The 22689-nt window shown below is 38.4% G+C and overlaps 1 protein-coding gene across 3 annotated transcripts in view; it reads right to left on the bottom strand.

Moving 5' to 3' along the window:
* Nucleotides 1-22689, bottom strand: part of ACTN1 (actinin alpha 1) — an 87565-nt gene that overhangs the window by 17461 nt on the left and 47415 nt on the right. For all 3 annotated transcript variants that reach the window (XM_063439593.1, XM_063439594.1, XM_063439592.1), the window contains exons 7-12: nucleotides 20018-20099; nucleotides 18647-18732; nucleotides 6014-6106; nucleotides 4615-4845; nucleotides 3304-3451; nucleotides 1545-1695 (exon numbers count right to left, since the gene is read on the bottom strand). In XM_063439593.1, the coding sequence (XP_063295663.1) occupies nucleotides 1545-1695; nucleotides 3304-3451; nucleotides 4615-4845; nucleotides 6014-6106; nucleotides 18647-18732; nucleotides 20018-20099 (791 nt within the window). The remainder of the gene's footprint in view (nucleotides 1-1544; nucleotides 1696-3303; nucleotides 3452-4614; nucleotides 4846-6013; nucleotides 6107-18646; nucleotides 18733-20017; nucleotides 20100-22689) is intronic.

Here is a 22689-nt window from a genome sequence, read left to right on the forward strand (position 1 = left end):
GTAACTCTAGTGGCTGTCTGGTAGATAACCACTACAGGTAAATTTAACCCTCAAAAGGTCATTTTTGCAGTTTATTAAAAACTGCAATAATTATCTTTGCAGGGTTAAAGGGACACTCCAGTGCCAGGAAAACAATCCGTTTTCCTGGCACTGCAGGTCCCCTCTCCCTCCCACCCCCCATCCCCGGTTGCTGAAGGGGTGAAAACCCTTTCAGTCACTTACCTGAGACCCCCGCCGATGTCCCTCAGCAGTGGTTTCTGGTGTCCGCCGCTCCTCCTCTTCCTTACGTCAGCCGGTGGGAGAGACTGATCCCGCCCGCCGGGGAGACCTAATGCGCATGTGCGGCAATGCTGCGCACGCGCATTAGAGCTCTCCATAGGAAAGCATTGAAAATACTTTTCAATGATTTCCTATGGGGAATAGAGCGACGCTGGAAAACCTGTGCTACAGACACGGAAATGCCCTCTAGTGGCTGTCTAGTAGACAGCCACTGGAGAAGGAGTTAACCCTGCAAGGTAATTATTGCAATTTATAAAAAACTGCAATAATTACACTTGCAGGGTTAAGGGTAGTGGGAGATGGCACCCAGACCACTCCAATTAGCAGAAGTGGTCTGGGTGCCTGGAGTGTCCCTTTAAGGGACCTGGGACACTGCACCCTGACCACTTCAATGTCCCTTTAACAAAACAAAAAACAATATAGCGTGTATAAAACAATCAGAGTTGTGCAAGATGGGAGAAGGTAAAAAAAAAAAAATTTAAAAAATTAAAACATGCATCAGAAAGCACGAAACACTACACCTGTAAACACACAAACAAACAAAAGAACGCACGAACAAAACAAGCAAACAAGATCTACTTTTACAAAATACATTGACCTCATTGGGGGTTAAGGGATGGTGAGGGTGAAGAGGGGGGGTAAGTTTGGAATGGCTAAAGCTTTTATGAACCTTAAAAAAAACAGGATTATTCACTAAACTCTGCACTATAGCGAGTTAAAATCCAAATATCACAATTTAGACTCAAATAGCCATGCAGTTACGCTGGAGTTTGATTTTATTTACCCCCCACCCCAGGTTTGAAATGTTTGCCTTCATTTTAATTTGCTGCAATGTTGATTTTAGCGAATAACTAAGTGGTTTTAACAAATCACATGGGTTTTAGGATCACATAAAATAATATTTTTTTTTATTATTACACAGTTTTGGTTAATCACGAGCATTTTATGAATTGCTTTCCCCTACATAGAGCAAGTTCTAAATATAAACCAAATTACTATGAAACTGAATATTTTTAAACATTTACAAAAATCGCAAATTGAATTCTGGCATAGATGAATGAAGTTAAATAATTGGCTTGGAAACCAGATATATATTAATTTCACGTTGGGTCAATAGTTGGGTCATTTTTCTATTCCACGCACTCTGACTTCTATTCTGACTACGATCCAGAGGAAAGAAAAAAGGAGAGATATCCTTGTGAATTGGCTACTAAATGTAATCCATGGTGTCCTTTCGTACAAGTAAAATGATGGAGAGAACATACTTTAGCTCCTGGGCTATGGCTGCAATCTGTTCCACTCGATCTTGATGTGCAGCTAGGTCACTTTCAAAAGCTTCATGTTTCTTCAGGAGAGCTTTGATTTCCGAGAGACTAGCTGTTTCATAGTCCTTCTTCTGAAGCATGTTTTCTTTTCCTGAACAGGCAGGTCAGAAGGGAAAATTAAAGGACACAGTACTCCCATATCTATACAACGGAGCAGAGAGCACTGCTAGAAAACCACAAAGCAGGGGGTTGGTACTTTTTTTTGTCAGCAATTAATCCCCCATGGATTTCAAGGTTAAAATATTTTTATTATGACCTATGCAGCTTTAGCATAAGGAGAAGGGTCTTTAAAAAGAGAATTTTTCTATCAATTCCCTTCTCCTCTATATTACATAAGACTGATGCTACCTGCTTAACTCCCTTCTAATCACATTGGAAAATTTAAAGGAACCACGTAACCTAAATGTATTAAAGGGACACTTTAGTCACCAAAACAATTTTAACTTAATGAATCCGTTTTGGTGTATAGAGCATGTCTCTGCAATCTCCCTGCTCAATGCTTTTTCATTTAGGAGTTAAATCACTTTGTTTATGCAGCCCTAGTCACACATCCCTGCATGTGACTTGCATAGCCCTCCTAAACAGTTCCTGTAAAGTGAGATCTAATGTTTACACTTCCTTTATTCCAAATACTGTTAATTTTAGAATTTCTTATCTCCTTCTCTGTTGATAGCCTGTTAGACCTTGCAAGATCCTCCTGTATATGATTCAAGTTCAATTTATAGGGCAGGTGACTAAAACTTTTAAAATAAGTTAACATCTGATTGAAAATGAAGCCATTTTGTTTTCATGCAGATTGTGTCAGCCACAGCCAGGGGAGGTGTAGCTAGGGCTGTATGGACAGAAGCAAAAGTGATTTAACTTATAAATGGCAGTGAACTGAACAGTGAGACTTCAGATGTGTGATCTATACAGCTAAACCCATTCATTGAACTAAAGTTGTTTTGGTGACTATAGGTTTTTTTTTTAAGTTACAGATCAATTTACATTTATTACAAATCAGAGAATTTAGCGGCCAGACATAAAATGTAAACATAGGTTCTGAGACAATGAATGATAACGTTTTCAATATCTGCATTATGTGTTTTCTGACAGTGTTTAAAAATACAGCACACACCAGCACTCAACTGAATCCATATAGACCGTATCTAATAGATGAGATTTAGAAAAGTGGTCACTGGCCTTGGGCATCCATTTTGTCTTCCTAGACAAGGCGTTACACAATAAATATCAAATTTACAGCAGGATGGGTTGCATTTTGCTTCCTTAAAAAGTGGACAGAAATGTCAGTTTTATCATATGTTTTACTGGCCTAATTTATTAGTTAATCTTTTTATTAATATAGCACTATTATATTCCATAGCGCTGTACAATGGGAATATAAAAATGGCAAACACAATGAACTCATTAAGGTGAACAGGAACACAAGGAGAGGAGGGCCACTTCTCCATTTATCTTTTTCTTTTGTGTTTTTTATTTTTCTTTTATTTTTTACAAACAATGACTTTTACAGTGTCAAAGTGCCCTTACGTGTAATTTTTTCATTCCAATTAAATTGACTGTGCTATTTAGATGCTGTATAAAGCTGGTCATATTCGTTCGTTAATCCTCAGGTCAACCCATGTTAATTTTTATTAGTGAAAAACGTTAAGTTGCTCAAAATCAGATGACATAAAAGCACAACGCAATAGAACATTACCCTCAGTCCAAGCTTCGTGAATAGAAGCCTTTTGACGGAACTTCTCGGCAAGATGGTCGAGTCTTTCCAACCGGCGAATTTCATTCAACATCCACTCTTCATAGCCTTTCTCTGCATGCTCCAGGCCCCCCCACGCTTTGTTTATATCCTGCACAAGGAAAAAATAAATACAAATAAGTATTTGGGTATCTTACTAAAATGTTATAAAATATAATAATGTGCACGCATGTAAAGGCTCCACTGAAAAACTTGATAGGATTTTAGAATGAACGTAAATAATAATAAAGTCAACTTCATGCCAGAGAAAAGGCTCATATCTTAACAATCCACTATGAAACGCCTGGCAGAGGGTTCTGGGAACTGTAGTTCAGCAAATATGGGGAGGAGGAAACAAATAATAAATAAAAAACAACAAAAGTTAAAAAAAATAATACAAAAAAAATAAAATAATCAACAATTGTACTCTGTGTGAGTGAATGAAGAATCCACAACAGAACAAAGAAGAAAAAAAAATCAGATATATTTGATATATTTCAGATATTTTCTCAAGAGTTCCGTAATAGGATAAAGCGTAAGGTGAATGAGAAAAGGATTGATGTTGGGAACTGGCAGGAGTTGACTTGTTTATACTATGTTTTTTTTTTTTTTTTTTGCTGGTAACTTTAATATTTTAAAGTTAATGAATTGTACAGCTGTTAATGACAGATTAATGGTCATTAAAGGAAAAAAAAAATGGTACTTGTAAGTGTTGTGCATCTATAATCTGATTACAAGACAAAACTAGGAGTCAGGTAAGTATCAATTTAAACAAAGGCCCGATTAAAACAAACCTGATCAGGGCCCATTTGCTTAATATCTTCTACTAACTACTGCTAACACTTCCTGTGTTTAAATGAGATAGTTTGACAGCCTGTGATTGGTTGTTCTACTTTGACCTGCTATTGGGGAGGTTGTCTGTCAGTCATGGAACCTGATGCCTGGACACACATGAATTCTACATGCAGTAGGGTAGTACATGTAAAGTGATGCCCTGTAGTATGTGCATTTAAAGCGCTACAGTTGTGACATTCAATTAATCCATCAACAAGGGAATCCCAAAGAAACTGCTTTGATTAATTAGCTGAATTTCTTCCTGCAGCATATGAATGCTACATATGGTAAGGCAATATGGCTGAATACAATTGCAAAGAACAACATTTTAAAGTTATTCTCGTCTTATCAACCGTACTCTGCTGTAATGGCAGAACAGAACCACGTTAGTGAATGAATCCTAAAGAGATCGAGTATATTTAAGAGTACTCATATGCTCACCGACACCATCTTTCCTTCCGAAGGCATGAACGCTGGCCGGTTGCTGAGCCGCAGCTTGGTTTGGAGAGTGTTGAAGTTAATTTCTAGTTGACACTTCTCTTGGACCTTCGGGGGCTTGTGTTGGCGCCGGTAATCTCTGAAATCCTCCAACTTTTGCTGCATGGCCTGCATGGTATTCTCTGGAGCTCGATTCTCCAGCCACGGGATGGTGCGACGAATCCACTCGAGAAGCTGCCAGAAATTGAAAAAAATAAAATTAAAATACATTATGCTGCAATCTATTCATTTTTTTCCCATGTGAAATCTGAATACAATGACACGTATGTGTAAATAATCATAGCAATGTATTTTAAACATGAAATCTAGTGGTGGGAATTATCATTAGACCAAGTCTAAGGGTTCATAGTGTCCCACCCCAAACTTCTTTCAATTAAATCCATTCTATTTCACAGGCAGAGACTCAAATTGCAGTATCTTGTGCACTAAGAATCTCCATAGTTTCTGCCTGTAATGATCGGTCCCTGATCCTGAGAATGAGTCTACCCTTAACAAATGTGTGCATCCGTGGGGGATCCTGATGATGTCATACATTTAAGGGGAAGAAATATTCCTTCACCCTCTTGTACACCATTGTAAAGTGGACGGCGCCATATTAACCAGAGACGTCCTAATTAAAATTGGACATGTGCAATGGTTACTCTAAGAGCGTGTGGTCAAAGTGAAAAAAATTAGTACCTTTCTTCCAGAGGACATAGTTACATAGTTACATAGCTGAAAAGAGACTTGCGTCCATCAAGTTCAGCCTTCCTCACACCTGTTTTTTGCTGTTGATCCAAAAGGAAAAAAAAAAAAAAAAAAACCCAGTTTGAAGCACAATTTTGCAACAAGCTAGGACAAAAAATTCCTTCTTGACCCCAGAATGGCAGTCATATTTATCCTTGAATCAAGCACATATTACCCTACATTGAAAGATTATATCCTTGAATATTCTGTCTTTGCAATCATATACATTTTCAATCATAAATTCTGAAGATAATGCTATTCTAAAATATTGAGCCTGAAAACCTATTGAAATAAATCACTATAAAGCAATCATGTGCTGCTAGGTTGGACTCTGTGAGGCTAATTTAGTACAACATAGCACATGCGTTCTACAGCTAGAAGGGGATTTAAAGGCCAAAGTTTTGTACACACACCTATATTACAGTTTACCTGACATTAATGCTCTAGAAATGCATTTTAAATTGCGGATCTAACCCGGTTTAAATGTAATATTCTATCAAGCCAGTTTTTAAGTGTATGATTTTAAAAAGGGGTTTTAAAAAAAATCTGGCAGAAAGTAGAGTGGTTATTCAAGAAATCTGTCCAGTGCCATTTTTTTTTTTTTTGAAAAACGTACATCGCTAGCCAATTTTTCATAGTCTTCCATGAGTTGCTCATTCTCTTGATTCACGGCGAGCACTTTGCAGATCCGATTGGCTGCGGTCTCGGCCTGTCGAAAAAGAACATAAAAAAATTGGTGAAGCCATACGAGTGTAAATCACTGAATGCATATTATTGCTTAACACAAGCACAAAAACACATCAAAGAGCATGGGAAATGAAGAAAAAAAAAGTTTTTTTTAAAAAGCCTCAAATTGCTGTTTTAATATCAAAATTGTTAGTATACATTTTTCCTAGTAAACCATACACGATGCAATTACTACAGACATGACAAAACAAAATTAAGAAGGGAAAGGACTAGATCACACCATAGGGACAAAAAAAAAAATAAAAAAAAAAGGCTTAAATGAAACTAAATTAGGAAAGACCCCTTGTAGCATAGAATATGCCTCCTGACACACAAGGTAGTAGCAGGAAATGGCGTAGCTCTTTGAGTGAGGGAAGGTGGAATGATGAAAGTGAAATTGAACACAGGCGCATGTTGCCCATTTGAACCCTAAAGTAGTTTTTTTTTTTTTTACCTTTATCATAAACATTTGTTAAATAAATACTCCTAATATGGGACATTGTTTTATTTATAAAACTAAAATAATAAGAAGGTCTTCTTTGCTTGCAGGATCAAATGCCACGAGGTATATAAGGATTGCGATAGAACAATAGAGAACCATTTTTATTTATATCGTACAGCCAGATAACACAATGAGTGTGACTCCCATGACCGTGAGTGCGCACATCACTAAGGAAGGAATTCCCAACCACACACGCTTGTGTCGTACTTTTGCCGCAAATGCCACAGCGCGCATGTATGCACCCAGAGCACTGTAGGACGATGGAAGTGCTGCGGTAGGGAAGTGTATTTTATACTTACCTCAGCTGTATTGGTTAAAAACTAGGGGGTATTTTTTTGACAAAAGTTTCCCCCTTTAATATTAAAAATACAAACAAGACCCAGTTTTTTTGGACTGTAGAGATCAGGCATATACAATGAAACTGTCCATTTTAATTATTATTGTTGTATTTTTTAAACCATATAATGCCTATCCCTCTATTCCTCATCCGTACCTCATTGATGGGAGGTATGCATACCACCCTTTGCTTGTGCCTATGACTGTAAACAGGAAAGGAAGAGTATTCACACTTAATGTCCATCTGGAAAACACATTTACCCTGCAGCAAACAGACATGGCTTCAAAAAGACTACATTCCTTTTTATTTCCCAATGCCATTTGGTTATTTGTAGGGGCTCTTAAAATTAATCTTTCGAACACAATTACTAGTCCTAAGAATGTTTTAGTCTGATAAATAAAACAGAAAAAGTCCCAAGTATACATGTGTTTTTCCAACTCTTTCCAGTCAACAGTAGTGGTTTTTATTCAATAAAGTATCATAATAATTTAGCAAAATTGCACTGACTTCTCAGCAGGCACATAAGGATATTCCCTCTGAAGTAAATATGTAACGGATTAGGACACGACCACTGAAAAATGTCTGAACAAACAGATGCCTTCTGGGAGCCTAAGAAGACATTATCCACTGCGAATATAAAACAAATATGTGCACCAATAATATCTGGAATCTTGAGATTACATTATCATGCCACCAAGACTATATATATCCCTTAAAAAGTATTGTTGCTTACGAGAACTGATACATGCCCTTGACAAACAACGTATTTACGAGAAGGGCTTTACGACGCTCTTCAACCAATCCAAAACTTGCCAAATGGCCTGTGATATGTGGGACACATGGAGATCAGATAACCCCTAAAAATGTCACTGAAATCGTGTACACCTGCTTCGCAAATGGTCCATATGAACCCACTCTTGATATACCTGCACTAAACCCACACCCCCACCATGACCTACCTGTAATCCTGGCCCATTGGATACCGAACGAACTAGCAGTACTAATAGGGGTACAAGAATGATAACTGGCATCCCACCATACTCATGCATACGCTAGCACGACTATGGGCAAAGGTACCCAAATGTTTCCTCCCCCTGATAGCGAAACCCCCTACCAACCTCGTACGCCCAAAACCCACAAACACCAGCATATCAAACGGACTGCCTCTGGCATAAGTTTTGAAATACCCCAGACCTCTAGAGATGTAGATGAGCTGTACCGTTCTTAATGTTTTACTGCACTTACTGTTTGGACTGTTCTAAAGATGTATCTGTGCCTCTCGAATGCAGAGGTAATAAAATGTGTGACGTACGAAGGGAGGCTTGGGACCCAATATAGACCTTTATCACAAGGCAATACATTTAACCAGGATATATGAGTGGACGAACGCCAACAATACACACCAAGGGGTTAAACTTGAAGCCTCGTTCTTTACTCTCCCCCTTTACACAAACCCATGGCAAGACTCCTATCAACTGGTGTCCAAATAAAAGGACCACCCGACCATTGCCTCCGAATCTGGTCGCGCATACGACAAACAGAGACAATATCTCCTAAACCCTCTCCCCCATCACACACAATCCCAAATTCAAAGAAGATATTTCAGGTAGGGCATTCCAGGCCTTCCACTCCAGTGCATCTCTCACATTTCAATTGATAAGACCCCTTCCCGAGATTCTCAACCAACAAGAACCAACAGGCCTCCAGCACCTGCATTACAACAAAACAACCCACTTTGTTCACTGCCACAACCTGTTACCAGCAGGTAACCGGGAACTGACCAAATTAGAGCAGCTACGCTCTACTCTCCCCCTGAAAAAGCTACTCTCCACAATGCACACACTCAAACAGCTGGCACAGGATTAGAAACTCCTGCCCTGCATATCCAAATGGGCGACGGAAATGCCGATCTCTCTTTCATTAGAGCAAAGCAAAAAAAATATTTCTTCAAGGGTACAAATCCTCCGCGAATCTAAGTACGCAAGAGAGCAATTACAAACGAATAACACGCTGGCACTACACACCAGCAAAAATATACAAACACTACTCTCAAGCAGACGACAAATGTTGGCGATGCCAACAATCTGACGCTCACACCTCCCACATATGGTGGCAATGCCCCCTGATTTCCAACTTCTGGAAACGTATACACACACTAACCCAAACGATCACCCGCACACAGATTCCAGAATGCATGAGGTTCCTCCTTTTGCCTTCATCAGTACCAAAATGTATATTGCCCCTGGTGCTCTTCCTTCTCACGGCAGCAAACCTGCTCATCCCAGCACAGTGGAAACGGGCAGACTCTCCCTCTATAAGGGAATGGATAAATAAAGTAGAATCCATATAGGTGATGGAGGAAATCACATATGCCATCTCCAAGAATACACCAGATACACAAATTCTTGGGGTACCTGGTTATCCTTTATCCGCCCTAACAACACTGCAACGTCCACCGACGTTCAAGGCAATCGCCTTCCACCCTCTCCCCCGCCTCACCTACCTAGAAAGGAGGCCAGGGATACGTGCAAGGTAATTGATAAGACACTGCCAATTGACACGGTACAGAATCGTAGACGACAAGCCACGAACACTAAAAAACAACTAAAGTATGCAGACCCTCAGGCTAGTTGTAGACAACAGGGAATGAGTCCAGGTATTGGACACCTCAGATTTCAGAGTATCATCTAGATAACTATAGCCTAACTATCACTGCTGCACTGTTGATAAAGACAATTACCGCATTGATGTAAGCGTTTGTTACTGTACTTTATTGCAAATGTTTATACGTTATGTACTTCACTGACAATGCATCATTGCTTGTTAATGCTAATCAATGTCAAATAAAACCTTAAAAAAAATTTTTAAATGTGGGACGTGATAAAACACGCGTTATTATGCACCCACCACCACCCTTTTTCCTTCTGTACTCTCTCCCTATACATTTTAAAAACAATAAAAAATTTCAAGTAAAAAAATAAATACATTTAAAAAAATAAAATAAAAAAAGGATTGTTGCAAAAAAAAAATAAAAAAAATAAAAAATAAACACACACAAAAACCAATTACCATGATAGAGAAGTTATCTGCATAATACATACATGGCACAATATCATGTAGACATGTTAAATGGCACGGCTCAGCTGCTGTTGGACTACAAAACCCATGATTCTTTTTAATTGCCGAATGCCAAATTATTAACAATGGGGGCTGTAGTTAATCAACTTTGCTTTAAAAATGTAGATCCATGAGAGGCATTGGTTAACCAACCTGTCGCTAACTGTAAAAGACTTAAACGAAGAGAATTGCTACATTCACACAAATAAAATGTTAATTCCTCTATAGCACAGATATATGTAGTGGTTGGGAATCATAGGCATGGAAAGGACTCAAAACACCGTGACTTACACACACAAAGCCTGATTTCGCAACTTTGTGTCATGTAACAATACGTGTTCAACTTCACCAATCTATGATTCTACAGCACAGTCAAATATTAAATATAACCATTAACTATCTGAGTGCCAGAAAGTCAACATCGTGGCACATGAAGTGCACGGCTCTCTTTTTTTTCTTTTTCTTTTTTTTTTACCAAGCATGAACATTTCATGTGTATACATATAGTGGATAAGGAAATAAAGAAAACGTGACTCACAGCTGGGTACGAATAGTCTGGATTTTTCAATCAGGGTTTCTATTCAATATAATTCACAAATCTGAGAATATACCTGTATCAGGAAACATGACACTATTTGCAATAGAAATTGCAATGAGTTTATTATTTGGGCTAAACGGTCAAAGCTTGGCAGATTTATAGGTCATGCATTCTTAGCAAGAGAACTTTAGATCGATAAAACAATCATTAAATGGAAGTAGCAAAGGGCTACGAATGTCATGGCCATACAAGTAACAGCACAATTTTTTAAATTTCCAAAAACATGTGTAGCTTTTAAACAGTTTATAACTGCCAAGTTTGTGGGTTCCCTTGGAATTTTAATGGGCAGATGTTTCGAGTTCGATGAATGCTCTAGATATAAGCCTTCAAAGGAAATAGATTCCATAGAGCTGTTACCTATAGGCCAAACAAAGTAAGACACCCTACGGCAGTGATGGCAAATATTGGCACTGCAGAGACTTGCGACCTAATGGCAGGCTGAGTGCATGGGAGGGCAGACAAGGGGAGCAGAAGGGCAATTCCATCCAAAGTATTGGCACATGGGTTTTGTGGGCCATAAAATAACACTATGTGAGTTTGTACTTGGCCTGCAATCTCATTGCTCTCCAGACCTGGGCTGGTCGAGTGGGACATTTACTGGGAAACTGCAGTATCTTAGGTTGACAATGCTGCCAGGCTACGACGAGTTTGCATGGCGACTAGGGATGCGTTTTACAAATGGCTGTGGGTGAGTGTCTCAGTCACCTTCAGGTGTCCTTGCAGATTTAGTGAAACCGCGATGGGGACATTGTCACCTGCTCTGTGGTGGCCCAGTGAAACATAGAATGTGACGGCAGATAAGAACCATTTGGCCCATCTAGTCTGCCCAATTTTCTAAATACTTTCTTTAGTCTCTGGCCTTATCTTATATCTAGTATAGCCTTCTGCATATCCCACGCATGCTTAAACTCCCTCACTGTGTTAAACTCTACCACTTCAGTGGTTCCAGGAGAAGGTACACCATGTCCATTGCTCCTGGTGCTTCATCTGCGAGAAGCGGAGATCAGTGATGTACTCTCGCGCATGTGAGAGTACAACACTGATGTCTATGGAGGATCCTGCGAGACCGCGGAAGACTCCATAAACTATGCCTTTTTCCTTACAACATAAGACAAAGTAGTCACTACTTTGTCCTATATCTTTTGACGAAGTTGGAATTTCAGCAAAAATTCCAACACACTCAATGTGAGTATTTCACAAAGATGTTTGGCACTGGTGCAAACAAGTCAGAACAAGAAATATAGTCTAGGTTTTTGTAGGTGTGCAGAAATCTCTGAGTATGCTCCATCATGAAGTTCAGGTCATAATGATGGAGGTTGCAGGGATTTACGATATCAACCCTCGCAAGACTATGCACACTTATAAGGTTTTAATGCACACATGTGATTGTACGCTCTAGAGATTTCAAGACATTTCTCACAGTACTATATCAAACAAGAAAATATGCCCTGTACACAGCAACTTAACGGATAAAGAACATTGGATTTCTGGGCAACATTTTTTTTTTTTTTAAATTAGATTCTAACCAGTGGTTCGGATCAAGAGCAAGGTGTTCCATAAATCAGGTCTAAAGCATTGTGGACAGAAAATCTAACGTTCCAACTCTGCATGGCATTCTGGGAAGGCGAGATTACACAATCTGTCAGGGGTGCTAGTTACAGAGTAAGTTTAATTTTTGTTTTTCATTTGTTTGCCAAATGAAAGGTAAATGTTACACAATATCATTTGGAGAAATTATCTAAATTAGCGGGTTGTTCTGGCACACCTCGGTCACAGCAACCTCATTATTAGTATTTCAAGTACATGGTGCATTATATTATGGATACCCAGAATAAAATTTAAACAGCAATTGTAAGTGATCAAACTCAGACTAAATACACATCCCTGAGCAGGTTCTATCTATTTACTATACTTTTATACACATAATTGGAGGAGAATAGGCAATCACAATTTAAAAAAAAAAAAAAATTATAAAAATAAATAAAGTTTGTCAAACATTATATTCAATGAAACATTACATTGGATAAGAGTGCAGGCTATTTTTGATGCAGCATATATATGTACTTTGCCGATTATTAGATGGGGCCACTCATGCCAACACTATTTTGCTATTCTGACAAGATTACACAGACCAGATGGCTCAGGTAGTATACAAAACGCAGACAGTTGGAAAAAAAGCGTATAATACTTCTCATGCCCCAAAATCATAACAAAATCAAAGCAGTTAACCTCGTATGGAAAGGAGTAGAAAACACAAGAATATTTTCCAACATTATCTGCACAAAATCCTTCACCGTCAACTGAATTATTCTAAAACATTATTGCCGGTTTAAATCATTACCCTCCCCCCACCCCCCAACAATGTAACAACTTTCACTGTTTTAGACATTTAAGTTTAAGAAATACTTTGTGTCTCTGCTAAGCTATTCTTTGTATTACCTTTAACCTTTTTAGGACTAGAGTTGTACTCAAAGAATTGAGCCGGAACATGCGCGATTATCAGACTCCCTCCGCTAGACTGCACAGAATGAGATCACATCAGTGAGCAGGCAGGTAAGAAAGTCTCACCGTCTGTGAGAGTGCATGGGAGACACAGTCTTCTGAAATTACTGGTGAGAGCATTCACTTGCCCATTATTTATTTTTTAAAAAAGCTAAATTTATACAATTTTGTTTATGGAGTAAGAAAACAAATGTTTCCGACAGGCACTCTTAAGGCAGTACTGCCCCATTAAAACACTTACTCTGCGGATTACCAGACGTCTGATGACTGTGTTGAGCCAGTCAGTTACTAGCAGAGGCGACTCAGGGGAATAGTACGAAGACCCAATTTTGGATTCTGATACTAGGGAAATATTATAATCCCCCCCCCCATTAACATAACATCTATGTACTTTATTATTAAGGGTTACAATTATAATCAAATCAATAACAATCAAGGGAGCAGGGAAGCCTGTAGGCCTTGTTCCACCTCTGCCTCGATGTTACCCATGGCCCATCTGGAAGCCAATGCAAATTTAAATTGTTGAATCTATTGTGCAAAAGGGAAAAAAAAAACCATAAAACCAAAATCTGCACTACGCAGTGTTTATTTATATATTTTTTATTTACAAACCAGGAATATACAGCCTGGGACACTTTTGGTTGCTTGGCTATAAACAAAAGGTAATGACGGAATTGGCATACGTACCATATCAATCTACCAATCTTCTGGGTGTCAAATCTGGGTGTTAAATTTCACTGGACATGCATTGTGTATTAAAGTAGATAGTATACCATTACAGACAGGACTAAATCATTTCAGTGTATTTATACCTGCTCTATATGCTATCTGCCTGTATACAAAAGGGCTAATATTGCAACTGCTCAGAGAAAAAGGTCGTGTGAGACAAGTCCCAATCCTCGAGATATCCTACTAAAGTTATCGCTTTGCCTTTACGGCCACGGTGAGCTGAAATTTGAGTTGCTGCAGCTAATGATCTTGAGTCAGGCCATGAACAATATCTCACTTGTATTTAGAAACATTGGCATAATCCAGGATATAAACTTACTTAGATTTTTGGGGGAATGAGGAGGGGCTGGGGAGGGGTGAGGGTTTTTTTTTTTTAATAGGTGAGAAAAACACTGGGGCATTATGGTGTTAGAATTTCATAAGAACTGCAAAACTCATGCAGGTTTAATTTAAATTAAATGCAAAATGAAATGCATTTAAAGCGGATTTGTCATGAAAAGAAAAAGAAATAAAGAAAAAAATAAATGTTTCCTTAAGATGATCCATTTTCACGTTATCGCTATGTAAATGCGGAGAGCAAAGTGGAGAAAGTGGAGAGCTTTATGTCTTTCCTTGAAAGAAAATAAAGCTACATAATTGTATTATGCTAAAAAAAAAACTGACAAATCCGCTTTAAGAGTAATTAAAAAAAAATAAAAAATAAAAGGGTCAAATCCACACAGACAAATCACAAGGCTCACTGCCCTATACCTTTAAAACCTCAAATGAAATCATGTCAGGATTCCTGTAGCCTCATTGTCTGAAAGTAGCATCGAACAACACGTGTAAATTATTAGACAGGAACAAAAATATTTACAGAATCATTTTTGGATCTTAGTCATGAAATAATGCTAGAATTATATCCAAGCACTGCCCACACAAAAGAATAAATTTTACGAGTTGCCGGATGTCTGTAATTTGAGAATTTTAGTTCAATGTCTTCTTTTTTTATTTTTTTATTGTTTACATCAAATTCCATTTACCTTCACAAGGTCACCAACATGTGAGCAGTTTAACATGTTAAAAGGGACAGTCTAAATACCATAACCACTACACGCTGATGCAGGTGCTGCCTTCTAGGTTTGACTATTTGAGCAGTCCTCTATTGCCAATGCAAAGTTCCATTTCTGTATTAGCAATTTTACTTTCATGCACATTTGGACAGCTTCGATAGGCTGATTGGATCAGCTCTAAACTACACTTGTGACTCCAAAAAAATACACAAAAAACTGAGGATAGGATAATTCAGTACTTCTTATAAAACTGAACTCCCCTGTGCAGCTTACCCTCTTACTCACTGTTGCTCAGTCAGTGGGTTCCACAATTAGCCAAAACATATTTTTAAGTGCACACCGGTGCTACACATTTATTTGAAGAACATACAAAAAGTACAGATGTTCTGGATTCACCCTTTTATCAATGCATAATGCCCTACTTCGCAAGTATAATACTTTGTATTGTAACCTCAAGCCTGATTTAAACAAAAAGGGATTTATATGTAATGCTGGATCATTTCAAATTATATTTAATCAAAATGACCGGTTTGGTGGGACTGGGGTTCATGGCACTCTCTCATACAAATCAATTAGGTGGTTGCCAACCATTCTTCGATAAATAAAAGTGGACGTTCTATCCTGTGCATCTCCAAGTTTTGGAAGAAGCAACACTCAATGTCAATTCCTACACTATTAAGCATGCCTAAAAGTCTTGGAGGGTCCATGACGGGGGTGAATCAATATAAATTTGTTAAACACTATACACCTCTGGGACGACTTGTGCGGGTCACAATTTTAAAAAGAACTTAAAAAATTGTTTTATAATATATGGCGCTATTCGAAGGCATGTGACTGCTGTCGGCAAACTAAAGGGTCGAGGCGCACACACACAACGGTTTGACAACTCTTTTAAAGAAAGAGGTCAGGGAGAACAGTGATCAGCACAGCATTTTTGACACTCAAATGATAAGTGAATAATGGGATAGAGGTAAAGTGTAACCACGCACAAAAAAATATGGAGATGTATAATGTACCTCTGCCTTTTCGAGACTTAGGGTCTTAATTGAGGGTGCATATTGGGCAGAGGCATGTCTGTTATTATGAGTGGAATCTCACCTTCTGTGCACCTGAGAAGGCGTGGTAATAACATGACACATATGTCATAATAGCCTTCTTATCCGGCTTTAGCGTCCCTATAATATCTGCACAGAAAAAGGAAAAGAAGAGGTTGAAAGGATACAGTGAGAAGCAAAGAGCACAGAATTTAAACAGTCACATGACATGAGGGAAAAAATGGTCTCCCAGCATGCATTACAGGGCGGGCCAAACATAGTTTATGCAATGATTTTACGGCCAAAATAATAAAAAAAAAAAATTTAAAATGGAAGAAAAAATATATATGACATTGGTAGGGTTGGTACAGCATTCAAAATGGTATCCACTTTCATTTCGTGTCCATCACTACAGAGCACAAAACCGTAAAGAATATGCAGTTTACTGGGTGCGGTAGAATTCAAAATATGTGGCACTTGAATTCGTAAAAAGAAAAAAAAAAAAAAAAAACAACCAAAAAACAAACAACGATCAGGTAATTCACATACACATGACATCAAGAGACACACTTACAAATAACACATCCAACGTAACGACATATAACCCGAGTAATAAAAAAAAAGGGATCTCTTAAGACGACAAGACAAAAAAACATTTTAGTGAAATAGGACAAGTTACAAATAACGAGTGACCAACTCTTATCATCCAGATTTCGAACAACAATAAAGAGGTCCACATGTGCTATTGGACAACAACTATAAGTCTCCCTAAAATAAAGTAACTTTGTAACTGGTCTCTTGAAGGAGAAGAAGAAAAAAATACTAAGACACGTAAATTTAAATAAAAAAAAATAAAAAAAAACATATATAAAATACAAAGCAAAGAGCTTATCTCATGCAGCAGATACAATTCATTATTTGAGCCACAGCCTGGGATACATAGAGAAGATGGTTCCAAAGCAGCTAAAATTAGATATCGCCATTCCTAATTAATATGTCAACAGAAATTTATGGTTACTTTCATAGGAAATGTGTAGTTGAGACAGTGCAGAAAATGAACTCCTAACTCTACAATGGTTTGCAATGAATTGATGGTTTTTAAGAAGAAATTATTTAACCCAGTAATACACCCCTGTGCCCACAATTAAATAAAATATAACATCCAGTCTTTGATATGCATGAGCGATGCATAAACAAAAGTCATAACAGAAATATATGTGAGTAAAGTTTGGTGTATTATACAAAGTACATGCTATTTGTGGTTGGCTCTTTCACCGGGATTCATCCTGTTATGTTTATGGAATTTGTAAGGAAGTTAAAAAAAGATGATACGTTAATCCAAATTGCTTCTATAAGTAACAGAAATTTTCTAAATGGTTGTCTGGCTTCTATCCAACGCTTTATAGTTCCATGATTGTAGAGATATTGTGCATTTTTTTCTACAAACCGCCCGCAATGATGGTATGACTGGGCCCATTTCCTGTCTAGCTTCAGAGGGTACGAAGTTCACTTGGACATGGGGAAATAATTGGCAGACCAGGGAGGAATTTAAAGCACTCATTTTCAGGCACTAAAGATTATTCAAAACTAAATAAATAATGTATACTTGTTAACTCCCAACTTCCCATTTTTATGCTTCAAAACTTTGATTTGATCCTCGTCCAGTGACGTACCCCTCTATCGGGAACTGACCAAGATTATCCCAGTCAATCCTTGGTTTTTCATTTAATCTAGCTGAAAAATTGCTGGACAATGAAACCGTATTCACACATGGTTAGTTCAGTCACTCGAGAGATGCTCGCATTCATTCATGAGTGATGTGCCATGAGCATTGTGTGCTTTTTCAATCTTTTTTTTCTATTCACTTAAAAACAGAGCGTACCAACTTACATTTCATTTGTTGAGAATTTGGGCTTTGGAAAAAACGACAATGGCGTTATAGTGACAGTTTGCTCTCCACCCCATAAAAAAAAAGTTAAAGAAGTTAAATAAATAAGTCAATAAATCTAAAATCTCTGGAACCACAACATTTTTGTTTAAGGAATGCATAAAAGCCAGAAATGCTTTCAAAGATGTGAAATTTAAGGCATATTTTTACTACCTTTCACTTTTTTTTTTTTTATTATTAAGGACAGGACAGAGGGACCATTTTAGAAAAGCAAACTGGGAGGTTCAATAATTAGAGACTGTCCACAATCTGACAAACTGTAGACACATCCTGGCGTATGCCAGAACATCTACAATTCAGACCAGGGGGTGTCAGCAGACCTAACAGGAATTAGAATTAGCGGCTAAAGGGCCAATGTTAGACACCCCCAATCTAAAAGGTAAAACAAAAGTTTTATTTATTTATTTATTTTTAATCGGCAACCTTTACAGATTGTCGAAACAAACCAGCCATGTAATAACCAACATTGCTGCTCTAATACACGCTCTTGTTAGAAAAAGCATTGTCATATTGTGAATCCATGATCAAAAAAATAAACATGATTAAGGTAATAGAAGCAACAGTGCTTGGCTACCACTTTGAAAGACTGCCAACCCTATGAAGCAAAAAGGAGAAGTTTCCTGGCGCTAAAACAGAAAAAGGGAGAGAAAGATTTGCACATTAGCCGCAGGAGCACAATGCTGGCTGGAGAGATCCTGAGATACCTTCTGGGCTCCTGAAAATGCGTGGTAGAAGCTAGAAACATAGGTCATGATGGCCTTCTCATCTGGACGTGCAGTTCCAACAATGTCTGTCAAGAGAAGGTTTAGAGCAGGTCGTTTTAATGAATGAGATGGACAAGGTGAATAACAGTACTTAAACAAAATGGACTGCAGTGGGATACAGATTTATCAAAAGACCACCTAAATCAACCATCAACTCTCCTAGAGCACTGTTGGTAAGAAGTGCATAAGTGTTGGCCTCTTGGCTAGGACAAAAAGACTATGGGGGAATAAAATAAAATTACTTCCTTATCCAAGGCATGGGTAGAACTGGGATTCGTAATTAACAAACAAACAAACAAACATGTATTAGTTGCCCATGGCACTCTTGAGAAAGAGTGGAATTCCAGGTAGGTACTTCGTTTGCCAGGAGGGAAATGGACAGGGTGAACAGATCCACAATGTTTACCAGGACACACATATCATTTTGACAAATTTATGAAAACGCATGAAAAGGGTTGCCCTGCCGTATGCATAATGCACCTTCTACGGGATTCTTCACTGGTTAATTATTTACTCTTATACACCTTCTTCTGAATTCTACACATTACAGGGCAACCCTTTTCACGTGCTGCCCATCAATATGTATATATATGATATGTGTCCTAGAAAACATGGTGGATTTGGTCAAGCTGGAAATGGACTTCTGATTATAGCAACTCTGTCATTGAATTATATGTAAAACCTTGCGGATATCTACAGATGGCTCAATGGTAACTTTCAAATCCACTGAATTCTACACACCATGCTCCATTCAAAAATAATAATAATAATTAATTAAATAAATACAAAAAAATTAAAAATGTATAACATACAGTAGAAAAAAACAAAAAACAAACAAAAAAAAACATTTGTAGGATTTATATTTAGATTAGCCTGTCTAAAAGAGCAATAACATTCATGATGATTTTATAATATATAGCAAAACGCCAAAAAATTAAAGTATTCTTTATAGAGGAGTATAAAAATGGGACATATAAATACGCGTACACATATGCAAAAAACATTTTTTTTTTTCAAAAAAAAAAAAAAAAAAATGACATCCATATGCAAAAAAATAAATAAAAACAACCCACACACATATATACATATAGACCAATACACATCCAGTATAGTTATAGCTGCATTTGCCAATAAACAAAGGATTATGGGTTGATGCATGCAAAGGAGTACATGCATGGTTAAACCAGGTTTCCGGCCAGCAAGGCGTTTAACTTTTTAAACATATGCCCGCTCTAGCAGACATCTGTAAATAACTACTTGCAAGGCATAGATGCAAAAGTATAAAAATAGCTCATTACAGTTCTCAATTACCTTCAGCATCCAACATCTTGGGAATGTCAAGGAACCGCTCTGCTACATCGAAAGCCGTGTTCAGATTTGTCAGGGGATCATCCTAACAACAAAAGGGATTATTAGATCAATGCTCAGCATCCGATGCAGTTATGCTAATAAATCCAAGCATCTTGTTTAATCAAATAATGCATGTTGTCTGTATACTGTTGAAGCTGATCTCATTATGCAAACATTAGTAATTCTAACAAAACAAAAAAAAAATGTCTAAGAATTAAGCTTCTGCAAGAGAAATAAACAGACTCTAAGCAACGTTTTGTGGGAATGAGAACTATGGTCATCCCAAAAGCCGTATTGCCCCGCTACAGTCTGTAATGAATGCTGCCGCCAGACTGATTTTCCTCTCTAGTCGGTCCTCTCACACCTAACCCCTCTGTCAGTCCTTACATTGGCTTCCTGTATCCTATAGGAGTCAATTCAAAGTACTAACCCATACCTATAAGGCACTGAACAATTCTAGCCCCTCATATCTCCTCACAGATCCATAGGTTTGCCCCTTCTCAGTCTCTCTGCTCTGCCCGTGACCTTCTACTGTCCGCTACTCGTACCTCACAGGCGGCTCTCTTCCTATGGAATAGCCTGCCTACCGCCATCAGACTCTCCCCTAGTCTTCAATCGTTCAAGAAGTGCCTTAAAACCCATCTCTTTAGGAAAGCTTATGGCCTCACAGAGTAACCTCTAACTCACATACTTCACTCCCACCTTATTTGATTGATTGCTATTCCCTGTCCTAACATGTTTTATACCCCACCTCCTATAGACCGTAAGCTTGTTTGAGCAGGGTCCTCTTCAACCTATCGTTCCTCTAAGTTTTCTTGTAATTGTCCTATTTATAGTTACATCCCCCCTCTCATAATATTGTAAAGCGCTACGGAATCTGTTGGCGCTATATAAATGGCAATAATAATAATAATAATAATAATAACAATAATAATAAATGGGTTTAGTCCTTCGGGTAAAAACTAAATACATTAACAAAATGTTTTTTTTAATTTAAATACGCAAAAAAACAACACATTTTTCCATGGAAACAAAATACCTTGTTTCCTTTGATTCAGGAATATATAAGAATTACACTGTGCCCTAAATAACATAAAATTGTGAATCTTTTTTTTTATTTTTTTTTTTTTTTTATTCTTTATTTTTGTTGTGCACGGTATAACAATAGGCTTGTTCAGCCACAACAGCGGTCACAAGCAGTCATAACGTGATATATGGGTATACTGCACAGTTTTAAGTTTTGTAAGAGAAAAAATAACACATTAGTTGAACATATATGGCATAAGAGTGTCAGCACATTTTCATATTTTATAGCGAAAACAAGGTATTCTAAAAGAGAAAACAGGCTAGCAACATGTGAAGGTCTGTAGCCCTACTGGGTACAGACTAGTGTCGCTTGTTTAGTGTGTGGGTCTTGGTAGGGTCATCAAGCTTGTTGCGCGAAACATGCTATGGTTCCAGTGTATGGAGTATTTACTTGAGACATTCAAACATTGCCTAATTGGCTGAAAATATGATCGCGTTGTCTACTGGCATAGCAAACTGTGTAGCATGGTGTTAATAGTTATTGTAAGCTCCGTTTGTTTCTGTGCGGAGGGTAAGGATCATTTATAAGCAGTATCATTGGTAGGTCTCCTAATACATGTGGCTGATTCTATCTTTAAGACCTGTCGATGGATGGCACGGGTGTAATTTTAGATGTGTACTTATGTGTCACATTTAGCTAAGGTCCCGTGGGGTTTTGTGAGGGCCGGTGGTTGTCTCATGTGTGGTGGGATACCCTTTTGGGTGGATGCGCTCTGGGGGTGCACCTTGGGCCTATGGTGTTAGCCTGTGGGTGGGGGAGTAGAGGCAAAGTATATCTGAGAGAGGAACATAAATTAACATATTACTATAAAAATTAAAAAAGAAAAAACAGAAGGAAAAAAGCAAATTAGTGCCTTTAATAGTCCTCTGTGGTTGTGGTCACCCGCTGGATCAACCGGTTTCTGCAGATAGTCCGCTGCCATTCAGGTAGTGACCTTCACGTAAGCATCTGGCTTTGTCCCCCTGGGTACAAATGGACGCACTGTGTCCGGGTTCCATGTGTGGGTTGCTGGTACCGTGGCGTCTGGTTGGACTGTTTTCAGAGCATCCTTAGGTAGTCCCAAGCGAGGCAGCAGGTTGTTCGCTTCCTGTAAGTCCTGAACAGGGTATGCTACGGTGCCATGTTGGACCTCCATATGTTGTGATTTCCATCTGTATGATATGCCTTTGGCTCTGAGCAGGGATGTGAAAGCTTGTAGCGACCTTCTCCATGCCATGGTATATGCCGAGAAGTCCCTATAAAACGAGAGCTGCATTCCCTCACAGGTGTAAGGTGAATGGTTCCGGATCGCTCCCATGGCCGCTGATCTATCCTTGCTGCTCTGGAACCTCACCAGTAAGTCCCTTGGTGCCGAACTCTGTGCTTTTGCCGATTTTGGCAGGCGGAACATCCCCTCTATGCCAACCTGTTTTGCCTGTTTGGGTGGCAGCAGCGCTGCGAGGAGTCGCCGCAGCATGTGTGGTGTCTCAGTCTCCAAAGTCTCCTCCGATATACCTCTTATTTTAAGGTTGAGACTGCGCCTCTGGTCTTCCGCTGCCGCCAGCTT

This window comes from Pelobates fuscus, chromosome 13, assembly GCF_036172605.1.
Source record: "Pelobates fuscus isolate aPelFus1 chromosome 13, aPelFus1.pri, whole genome shotgun sequence".
NCBI classification, from domain to species: Eukaryota; Metazoa; Chordata; class Amphibia; order Anura; family Pelobatidae; genus Pelobates; species Pelobates fuscus.